Source organism: Plectrocnemia conspersa, unplaced genomic scaffold, assembly GCF_051122295.1.
Source record: "Plectrocnemia conspersa isolate PC_06_02 unplaced genomic scaffold, ASM5112229v1 ptg000010l, whole genome shotgun sequence".
Classification (NCBI taxonomy): Eukaryota; Metazoa; Arthropoda; class Insecta; order Trichoptera; family Polycentropodidae; genus Plectrocnemia; species Plectrocnemia conspersa.
The window spans coordinates 24,167,390-24,179,627 of NW_028277174.1; the positions used below are offsets into that span (position 1 = coordinate 24,167,390).

General features: G+C 31.8%; 1 protein-coding gene across 1 annotated transcript; it reads left to right on the plus strand.

Annotated features, from left to right (window-relative positions):
* Nucleotides 1-1,234: 1,234 nt before the first annotated feature.
* Nucleotides 1,235-7,215, plus strand: LOC148231090 (cytochrome P450 6B7-like). The gene is made up of 5 exons (XM_088195880.1): nucleotides 1,235-1,544; nucleotides 2,147-2,198; nucleotides 3,353-4,398; nucleotides 4,468-4,615; nucleotides 7,020-7,215. Exons 1-5 carry the CDS (start codon nucleotides 1,235-1,237, stop codon nucleotides 7,213-7,215), a joined length of 1,752 nt encoding a protein of 583 aa, XP_088052006.1.
* The last annotated feature ends 5,023 nt before the right edge of the window (nucleotides 7,216-12,238 follow it).

Below are 12,238 nucleotides of genomic sequence, written 5' to 3' on the forward strand. Positions count from 1 at the left end.
TTTGATGACCGTTAGGGCTAGGACATCCGCACTTGCCGACTCGCCTATAGCTGTGGCTATTCGGCTCCTTAATACGCTGGCATTACATATTGACTTATTTAATGTTAGCTACGAGGATCTGGTCCAGTTTGTATCATTTAATTTTAATATTTTATAATTTTTTGTTATGTTTAAGTATTGTTATATTTATTTATATATACGTTTTTTCATGTTTTATAAATTTAAAATTTGTTTTCGACCATCGTGGCGCATTGGGGTAACCTGTTAGGCCACGGTGGTCTTAATTTAATCTAAAAAATAAATAAATAGCATGTATATAACAAAATAAAGAGAGCAAATTCGCATAGACTTTTTTATCAACTTTATCTCGATAAATACAAGACACACATAAATACTTTGATAATATTTTAAGAATGGTACCTAATATTATAAAATTTAATATGTTGAAAAACTATATGTAATATTATGTACTGCATACAAAAATAAATTGACTCAATTAACAGATGAACTTGCTTGTTTTTGATAATTGAGCAATATTATCGCAAATAAAACAGTTACATAAATTGATACATCATATAGTTTTTATTTTTATCATTGAGCGAAGCTGCCATAAAAATATTTTTTAACCCTTGATCTTAACCCTTTTAGGCAAGTCACAAAATATATATTGACAAGCAACTCATTCTTCCATGAGATAAATGGATTTTCGATAAACCTAAACTAAGAAGCGAAGGCGAAATGCTCAGTTTTTGTATTTATATATTACGCTACATACATTTTTTATTTTTATTAATTTCATATTGATCGACATTGTTCCGCGAACCACCATTTGAGTAGCTGGCATAGTACATATACCGATAGCTTTTACTTAAATAATTTATTTTCCTTAAAGAAAACACTGAATCTGCAGGTAGCGCACGTGCGATCTAGATCATGCGCCATCGGAAAATTCCAATTCAATGGTATAATGGAACTCCAAAACTGCAAGTCTGCAGGTTGTTACGATAATTCTTAGTAAATGCCGCATGTCATCATTTCACAATGGAAAAATTCGCCCAGGTGTCGCCAAGGTGTCGGCCAACCAAAACTGCAAATCCGCGAATTCCTCATAATTTACTTATAAAAACGCGTGACGAAAGCTATGTATCACCATTCTTGCGTGGCAATAGCTGGACAACGGAGCGGTGATACCATGGAGCTGCTACTGAAAACCTTCAACATCAGCACCACCACGATGTATCTTATTCTGGTGCTTATTCTGTTGTGCGTCTACATGGGGAAGAACTTTAATTACTGGAGCAGTAGGAACGTGCAAAGCCCTACACCGATACCCATATTTGGAAACTATTGGAGAGCGTGCATGGCCTACACCAGCCATGGGGAACTCTACAAGGACATCTACAACGATTTTCCTAAGGAGAGGGTCATCGGGGTCTATCGGATGGTTAAGCCTGAGCTAGTCATTCGCAACCCCAAAGACATCGAGTGCGTCCTAAAAACTGACTTCAGGTATTTTGAAATTCATACATTCTGCAACTATATATGTTATTTTTTTATTTATTTAGTATGTTTTTTTTATATGAATAATCAAGTTAAATTAAATAATTAATTAATCAAGGTGTGTTGAAATAATTATTATAAATAATTAAAGTGTGTTACGGAGCTACGACAATTTTCGTTTTTGATTTAGCAAATCTATATTTTTTACCTCTTTAGTTTACCTCATAGTTTATCTTTATTATATTAATATTGTCACGCTCAGCAGTTTTTTAATTTTGCAAGTTATAGAACAATTAATTTGTATTGAACAATAGGTATATGAAATACAACAAACATTTTTAAAGGATGACTGATTAAAATAGAGTAAAAATTAGCCAAGATTGCTGAAAAAGTTAATATATCGAATGGTTCATGCAAAGTAATTTTAACAACAATGGATCACCAGCCCAATTTGTTTTAAGCAGCTGTCTTGATGTGATTGTTAATTTTTATAGAAGGCAAAGTTACTTAGTTATTTGTGTATTTTTAAACCACGTTCAATTTGTAGAATAACTGTAAATACGCGATGATTCCATATCCTTGTTTTCGTTTATAAAATCCAGTGGTCTCCCAATATCTGGTTAAACGCTGAATTTTGGCTTCGTAGATAGAGAGAAGCTGCTGCTTTCTCGTCTTCTAAGTCTCAGTCAATGTTTGTTGTAGCTCCGCTTGTTGCAAGTATGAATGATTCTCGTGTATTACATTTGGAAGTAAATGATGTGCGCTATGTTTGTGCTTATATTTTTGCTTGAGCTCTCTTATTGACGCTTGCACTAATTGCGCTGACTTGGGATTATAATTCGATTTATTTTGTATCGTCCTTCCAATAAAAATCATTACCTGAACGTTGTGCTTTGATTTTATTATTATTTAATGTAAAAGCATCTAACGATTCTTGGGTATGCTAATCCTTGAGCTTATAGAATATTTTCAAAAACTAATTTTAAATAAATAGCATTTTTGTTTATTGCGCTTTTAACGCGTATATGCGTCAAGTTCATTTTTCGCAATTAATACGCATTAGCAACAAGTGCGTTATTTCTAGTCAATTTTTTTTATTATATATTATATAAAAGTCGACGCAAACACTAAATATAGCAGTACACTATTCATAATTACGATAAAAAAATGATTGAAATATTGTTTATACGTTCAAAGCTCAGCTTATTAAAATATTTACTCAGGTTCGCAAAAATATTTGTATGGTATAAATTAAATAACGGCAGATTTATTCATCAAAAGTATTTTTTATTGACATAATCATCTTTATATTTAATGAATATCCCGAGATACAAGTTTGTAAATACTGTTTTAATAAACTTTGCGCCTTTATCTTTATTTTGAAACTGTTTATTTTTCATTTGATAATCTAGCTTTGAAAAATTAATCGTCGCTTGAACTTTCACTCAAGTGTTTTACATTATTTTTAAACAGTCATAAATTAGTCAAATGCATAACAACAGAGTCAACACAATCAACAACCGCTAAATAAGTTGTGAGACACTAGACTAAAATCAAAGTCTGCACAGTGAAATCCAAGATTTTTTTATCATATACTATGCATTATGACGCATTGGGGAAACCGGTCAAATCATGGTGGTCAGATTTAAAATAAAAAATACAATTCAATTCATTAAAAAATCTAAGTCAACCTGATCTATGATGAGTTTTATTTATACAATAATTACTATTTTGGTATTTAACAACTAAAAAGAAGCTCTTGTAATCCAAAAAATAATATTATAGCTTAGTAAATAAATACATGTAAATTTATTAAGTGACCTAAATGTTATTATTATTTGTATTTTTACAGCAACTTCTACGATCGCCAGAACTCGATCGCTGATAATTCGGATTCGCTAAGCTACAATCTTTTCCACATGAGATCAGATATTTGGAAGATAACCAGACAAAAAATGACTCAGGCTTTCACTCCTATGAAGATGAAGATGATGTTTGAGTTGATCACGGTCGTAGGAGAGCAGTTCGTAGATTTCATGCACGAGAAAATCGGCGATAGTGCTATTCTCGAAGCACGTGATTTGATGGCCAGATATGCAATGGACGTGATTGGATCCTGCGCATTCGGAATCAGTATGAATTCTATGGTGGAAGATAATGCTCCCTTCAGAGTGATGGGAAACAGGATTTTTAATGTAGATAGAACTAAGAGATTCAAATACATGCTACGGAACGTTTTACCTTCAGTTTTCAAGTTCTTTAATCTGAAAACCGTCGATGGAGAAGCTGAGAAGTGGTTCAAGGACACTATCATGACGATAGTGCGTCAGAGGGAAGAGAGCGGGCAAGTCAGGAACGATTTTATAGACATGATTATCAAGATGAAAAAGGATGAGAAAATTCAAGGACAGAAAGCTACGGTGAAGATAACTGACGATTTTATATGCGCTCAAGCATTTTCTTTCTTTGCTGCCGGCTTCGAATCATCTGCTACGTTAATGTCTTTCACTTTATACGAATTGGCTCTAAACCAAGCGATTCAACAAAAAGTCTATGAAGAAATTATTGACGTTTTGGGTGCTTTTGACGGATCTTTGGCTTACGATGCAATAGAGAAGATGACTTACCTGAACATGGTTCTGATGGAAGCTGAAAGGAAATATCCAGCGGTCGGCGTTTTGATTCGGCTCTGCACAAAGAGCTACACGTTCCCAGGAACTAACATTACAATTGACCCTGGAACTACAGTATCAATACCGGTGTTGGCTCTGCACTACGATGAAACTTATTATCCATGTCCGCAACGCTTCGATCCAGAGAGATTCACTGAGAGCAACATAGCTAGTAGACCTCCCGCGTGCTTCTTACCATTCGGAGAGGGACCTCGTAATTGCATAGGTATTGAGAATTTTAAATATTTTATTAAATACTATTGTCATATTTTATCTTTCATATTTATTTTTACAGCCGCTCGTTTTGGAAAATATCAAAGTATGGCTGGTTTGATATACGTTTTGAAGAAATATAAAGTCGAACCTTGTGAACTGACTAAACCTGAGATCGAATTTAATCCAACTTCTATCGTCTATACCAGCAAAACTGGCGTTTGGCTAAAGTTTGTCAGAAGAACCTAGTCAGCAATATATTATACATATTTATTTTTATTATAAATATTTCAATTTAATCATAATACTGTCGTATCTTGTTAATTTTTTTAATTACAGTCAGCACTTTATTGTAAATTAAAAATACAACATAAATCATAAAAGCATACTCTGAGTTTTAATAACATATTTGGCTACATATATTGTAGTTGTATTAATATACTTTACCTATATTATAATATTTATATTTGCACTAGCGATTAACTGTTATAAATTTACGAAATACTAGATATTAAAAAAAAATTGTAATTGCGAAAGGTAATTTAAAAATACAATAATCAAAGTCATTAGGTAGAGTATCAATATAATAAATAAATATAAGCTATTATTATTATTATTATTTTGAAATAAAGATAAAAAGTTTTCATTTAACCCGACAGACGGGCGCCAGAAAATTATACATTTTCTTAAAAACAATTTCGCAATTAAGTCACGCGTAAGCAAAAAATTGAGTCATCGATTGCAGTAAATAAATATATATATATATATATATATATATATATATATATATATATATATATATATATATATATATATATATATATATATATATATATATATATATATATATATATTTGTTTATGATTCAGTTTTATTAAATTTATATAAATAAAGTAAATATTAAATATCAGATATTCAAAACCTCATCATTTCCTGATCTTTGGAAATGCACAAAAGTTAACTATATTTTTTAAAAAAAAAATTGTGTATTAATATAAAAATCATGACACATTGAAGTTACGTTCGGTAACAAAGTTCTTTATTTGTATATTAAAAGTGATAATATAATGTTTTTTAGAGTATCTGGAATATTTTTTGGAAAAGTTGCTCAAATCACCGTCAAAAATGTCAACGATGATTGACGGCATTGTTCATCATCGCAAAAATAAATCCGACACTCATCAAAAAGACCACCCACCAAAACAAACAACGTTCCGAGTTTTGTTCTACCGTTTTAACTCCTCGAGTGCGTGAATAACGACTCTCATTAAATTTGTTTTCCAAAATTCGGAAGATAAACCTCGAAAGCCGAGCGAGAGAGAGGCACTTTTCGGATGATACCAGATTATATCTTCACTAGAAAATTACTTTATAATAGTTGTTTTTGTTATATTTTTAATAGTAGTGTTTAATTAAAATATTTAATTAATGACTTAAATTGTATATGAATAAATATACAGTATAGATTCAAACAGACAGAAAAACGTTCCATTTTAAATGGATCAAAAGATACATATAACATATAGATATATATATCGCTCATCTTGCCCTGTCAAATGTCTTAGACAAAAAAGCTATAGCAAAAAGTCTCGATAAAAAATCTTACATGGCTTAATCTATTTAAATCAATATAATTAAAAATGTGATTATTTGTTTACCAAGTACGGATATTATGATCTTAGTGCGAAAATCTTCTATGTTCAGATTAATTTTTTGACCAGGTTATTCATTACAGATTAATTGCTTTATAAGTATTGTACTTGTACAAGGTATGCTTACAAAGTTGTAGGAATTTATTTATTATGTTTAATCGGCAAACGCAGATGGGACAAACGTGTCACTTAATTTTAAGTTATATATATGACTACTTTTTTTGTAGAACATGAATTGAGGCAGAAAAAATTATTTCTGAATATTCATTATCCATATCTTGCTATTCATCATTACACTATATTTTGGATATTACTTTAAAAAAGTATAAAAAAAAACATAATTTTAAAATATTAAATAAAAAAAATCTTTACTCTTGAAGTATACTAATACAATATCGTTATTATGGATAAAGCATAACAAAAAACATTGTAAACAATTCTGAACTAGCAAGTGTCACACGTGTTAGCTAAAATTGAACGTCGTTAATTAAAGTCGATACAGGCGAGCGTCACTCGGGTTAGCGGAAATCGAAACACAGTCGGCGCGCACAACAATATTATCACTTAATGAATAAACTACTCTTTTGTGAAGATATATAATGCGTTCTTCTATGCAAAAAAGGACTATTATTATTTTTACCCTATTGCTTATGATCACCAAAAGTGGCTACTTGACCATTTTACTTTTTAGGCGTAAGTATAGTCATGGTTTTGTTTCAAGAAGCGGTGCAATTGGCCCAACAACATCCTAATCTGTGATTCATTTGGTTTCTACAAGTAGAAAGAGAGAAACAGACGAAGAAAAGCGTTCCCTAGTCTTAACCTTAAGGAGTCCCAGCACTAGTCTAGCTTTATAATAAGATCACATCAAGACAAATCACAGCCGACAATATTTTTCAGACACTAGAAAAAATTATCCAACTTTCAAGACTAGTAATTTCTACTCCATTGTTTTTTTTCGTCATATATTTTGATTACAAAGCCACACCTTCTTCATGGCGCTGATGAAGAAGGCGCAAGGCCCTCTTCTGTATTTTGTGATGTGGATGAGTCAGACTGTGTATAGTGGGAGTGAGCGGAGCGCAGAGCAAACGTCCGCTTATTACTTGATTCAGACTGATATTTATCAAAAAACCCAAACCGTCGTTGCGCTTGAACGCTTTCAGTGGTCCAATTGAATTTGTGGCCAGCTCTTGGCTGTCGTTGGGTTATATATAAGAGCGTATGAGAGGCATGTCTCCTAGCATGGACTTTTTGTTTTTTTACTTTAAACTTAATCTTTTGGCGACGAGTGGCAATAAGACACAGGCTGAGACACTACAGTAGTATTTTATTTAAGCTTTGAAGTTACGTGTTATTTATATAAACATACAGTGAACAGTTCATGAGACACGCACCGGCGTGCGAGCCCGCCAGAGTCAACAAGAGATGCGTCCGTTATATATATATATATATATATATATATATATATATATATATATATATATATATATATATATATATATATTTTATATATATATATATATATATATATATATATATATATATATATATATATATATATATATATATATATATATATATATATATATATATATATATATATATATATGCTCTATACCTGGAGTTGGTGTAAAAAAATAAAAATAACAATAAATAACTAAATGCTGACGGCATAAAGGTAACAAAGACGTGACGTATGGCGCCGTGAAAAGTGACGACAGGTGGTGCGCGCATCGTGTGGCGGCATAAACTGACACGTATCAAAAAGAGAAGATCGCTGGCGTAGGCCACGACCTAACAGTTCCATTCTTAAAAATATTTTTTATCTACTTTTAATCCATTTCTACCTTCTTAACTTCTCAAGCTCGTGAGTAACGACTCTAGGAAAATTTGTTTAGTGAAATTAGAAAGATAAGCCGCGGTCGCCGAATAAGGCTGAGGAATAGAACACCCTGTTATTAGGGCACCTCCTATGGTGTACAGGATTATATATCTTAATGAACCGGTTTGCGACTAGGGACGCGCCTTAATGACTTACACGTGTGCGGCGCCGATCGCAAGACGCCCCGTGGTAATGAATCGAACCGAAATGACGCAAAGGAATTCATTATTACACCTAGGCTTAAGGGCAATGGCGATATTATGTTGTGGCCCTAATGTGGAATACAAATCACGGTGGCGCGTGTGGTATGTGTCTTATTTGCGGAACTAAACCGGGATTCTGTCTCTTGCGTATACGTGTATACGTTTGCACTCGCATACCGCCTTATATAAATCACACGTACGTGTGTGTGTGTATGTTCGTATATGTGTACATTGAGTATATTTAGATTTAGACACTAGAAATCCGAACCTAATTGACAATTTATTACGTAATTAAAGTAATTTCGTAGAGCACTAAATAAGTACCTTCTCGAATCGATCGCCTACGCTACATTGCCGCTACAGAAACAAACGAATTAATGCTACTTGGAATGATGTCACCTTCCAGATGTAGTTGGCGACTTACTGAGTAATAGACCTACAAAGTAATATATTACAAGTGTTTCCCCTACTATACGATCATCAATCTTATCTTTGCAGCACAAAAAAGCAATTTTTTCAATTTTGCTTAGTATTTGACTAATACGCGTCCTTTAGATCAGTGATGTTGAACAAGACAAGAGGCCCGCGGGCCGCATGCGGCCCAGTCAGCATTTTTAGGCGGCCCACTTTAAGGTTGAGTCATTACACATGAACGGCACAAAATACAATTTCGTAAAAAATATCATCTTTGTCTTGTGCATTTACAGATCTACAGGTATAAACTGTTTGACAGCGAGGTTCGTATAATCAATCTCCATTATTTTATGTAATAGTGTATACTATTCACAGCTCTTCATAGGCTACAGTGAAAAAATATTTAAAATAGTCAGGCGCGGGCGGTGAGATACTTTCCCTCTCGAACGCTCGCGTGTCAAGTGACGAGAGTGAGTGAGAGATAAGAGCATGCGGTCAGCATGCCCTTATCTCTCGTCACTTAACACGCAAGCGATCGAGAGGAATAGAAGTTCACCGCCTGCTCCTCGAAATAGTGCCGCTCAATCCCTGTAGATACCCCCGACTATTATAAGCGAGCAGGGAAAGTGTATAGAATGGAAGGCGAGCGTTAAGTACCTCGGAATTCACCTGGACTCCAAGCTTAAATTTAATAAACACATAACCGAACTTAAATCTAAAGGGCTCGCAGCCATTGCGGCGTTAAAACCAATTTTTAATCGAAAAAGTGCGCTAAATACTAAAAATAAAATTCTATTATATAAGCAATTAATCAGACCGGCAATGACTTACGCCTGCCCAGTGTGGAGTAATACGTGTAATACTAACTTTTCTAAACTACAAGTTGTTCAAAATAAAGCTATAAAAATAATTTATAATACACCTTTTTATACTAACCTCAAAAAACTTCATAATAAATATTTAATTCCAACTATTAAAGAACATGTTCACCACCATACTAATAATTATTATAAAAAAATACCGCGAAATCATACTAACCCGTTAATCTCAAGAATCGGTGATTACGACAAAAACAAACTCAAATTTAAATATAAACACAAAATGCCAAAGCACATCTTGCTCTGACGCATAAATTTTATCTATTAATTTAACAGCTCCAGGTCCACGAGTTTTATATTAAAAATATATATTTATAATTTATAATTTTTTTTTTTTTTTTTTTTTTGTTAAAGGTGTTTATGTACTTTGACCTAAACTTAACGTATTCTATGTTCTTTTATTATTCTTATTTTTGTAATTCCTCTTAATTTAGCTATTCAATCGTAAATTGTGATAATGGTAATTAACCAGCAACCAATGAAATGTAAATATATATGTTTATAAAAATGTATTATTTAATTATGTAATAAACAAAAATAAAAAAAAAAAAAAAAAAAAATCCCTGTAGAGACGAGCTGAAAGAGCAAGAGCATGTATTTGTTCGTTCAGATGAAAAACAAAGCAACATGTTTAATTTGTCGTGACACTCGTGACTACTTCAACATTTAAATCATATAATTTGAAAAGACATTATGAACAAAAACATGATAATTTAAAAAAAACATACTGACGACGAACAGAAAGTAAAATTACAAATACTTAAGGCAAGCTTGTCTGCAGAACAAAACGTATTTCAAATACAAATAGTTCTTCATCGTCAATGTTCAATTATAAATAAGTATTATTATTAATAAAATAATAAGCATCAAGAATTATTAATATTCATCGTAACAAAATAGCTTTGCGCTTACAAATTTTACATGAACGATTTATATAAATAAAATAATCATGGGAAAGTATTATATTAACATATTAGGGTAAATAAAATACAACATAATAATTTGTATTATATTTTTTTTAATTTTAAATTATTGTTATTTATTTATTTAAGTCGTTTGCGTGAGTATAACAATTTTGTTTTACTATAAGATTTTCCATGAATTACGACGCAAAAATATTTTGCTAATGGAATATATAATATGTAGGTTAAATTAATAAATTATAATCAAGCCTATTATTTGTAAGTAAAGCATACAATTGCGATATAAAATAATACAAATCTAATTATCTATTGGTGTCTTAAAAAAAATACTTTTTTTATAATTTATGGATCAGTTACTAATTAATATGTTTTACAGTTGTACAAAAGCTGACTTTTAAAAACTATACAATTTTTCGAAAAACTAGTCAAAACCAATTTAAAGTTAAAAAAATAACTGATACTAAAATTATTTTAATTGTTTTGTACGCTGCAAATTTTAAAAACTATTTTTTTGATATTTTAATGCTTGCCTTAATTATTGAAAATTTAGCTGAATAGCACATACCACTTTAAAAAAATAATTCAGGTCTGAATATGTAAGTACTTGTTTGTGAGACCAAGCTTAAATTTTAAAATCTAACTTTTGGTAATTTTTATACAGATTTTAATCTCTTTTTCATGTTTTATTTCGTCAGGTATTTAAAATATCTCCTTTAAATTCTATCTCACTGGGGCCACGGGCTTAAATAACCACAAATTTTGCTATATGTTTATTCGTAGGCCCTTTTTAAGACATTCTTTATTTACACAATTATCGTCATATTGAATATTTTTAATTGTCTCCCCGCCTATTTTTATTTATTTTGTCCCAGGAGTGCTTCTTCTAATCTGATAAAATATGTCTGACACCTCTCTATATTGAATTATTTACAATTAGCTCCCGCTCTATGCTTATTACTGCTAATTAAATCCAATACAAATTTAGACATTTAGTCTCTATAAGATAATCATGTTTTATGCAATTTAATGCTCTCTCAAAATCCATGAAACAAATTTAATTAGGTTTACGAGCTTTTTAACATATTGGAAGTAGCGTCGGCATGCTTATTATTTTTAGTATATAAAACTAGTTTTTAAAAATCAACAAACCATTATACTATATTAAACATTATGTTAGCAGATGAACTAAATTATATTATTTTCTGTGAAACGCCAGGAGGCATATTCACAAGTGAGCAGATTTCATTAGCAATACGAAATGGGAAAACAGCTTGACAGTACATCGCAAAAAATAGCATTACTTTTTTAATATAAATAAGATATATTATTAAATATCGTATATGTATGCATATGTGTAAATTAATCAACATCTTTCACTAGAAAATCTTTGAATAATATGTCACACGTGTTTTCTTTGTATTACGCTTCCGAGAAAGGTTCAAAAGTCATTTCGCATACTTAAAGAAAAAAAAGAAGCAACATATTATTCGCTCGCTCATAAAACGAAAATTTAAAATTAAATGGGAGCAGATACTGGGTCGGGTCTAGGTGATAAAATTAAACTGCGATAAACCGTCAGCGTCCAATCCATAGATCTATAGCCACAGTTGACCTTTCCCATTGTGTAATATCTGCGATTACGCCACAGTGCGACCGCCGCGGATTATCCTAACCCATCTTCTTATCTTTGCGGCAATAATACCATTGTCAGATTCCGGTCACGCCGAATGAATAAAATTGCCTTATCGCTCGGGGCCAAACGGTCGGGTTTCCCTTGCAGGCGTATTTTGCTATCGACGATGAAATAACCAGTTTAGATGTCGACGGATATTTGCTGACAGTCGTCGTAAAAAGTTTAATTTTTCACACAATCAACGCTACTTTATTAGTATTTGGAA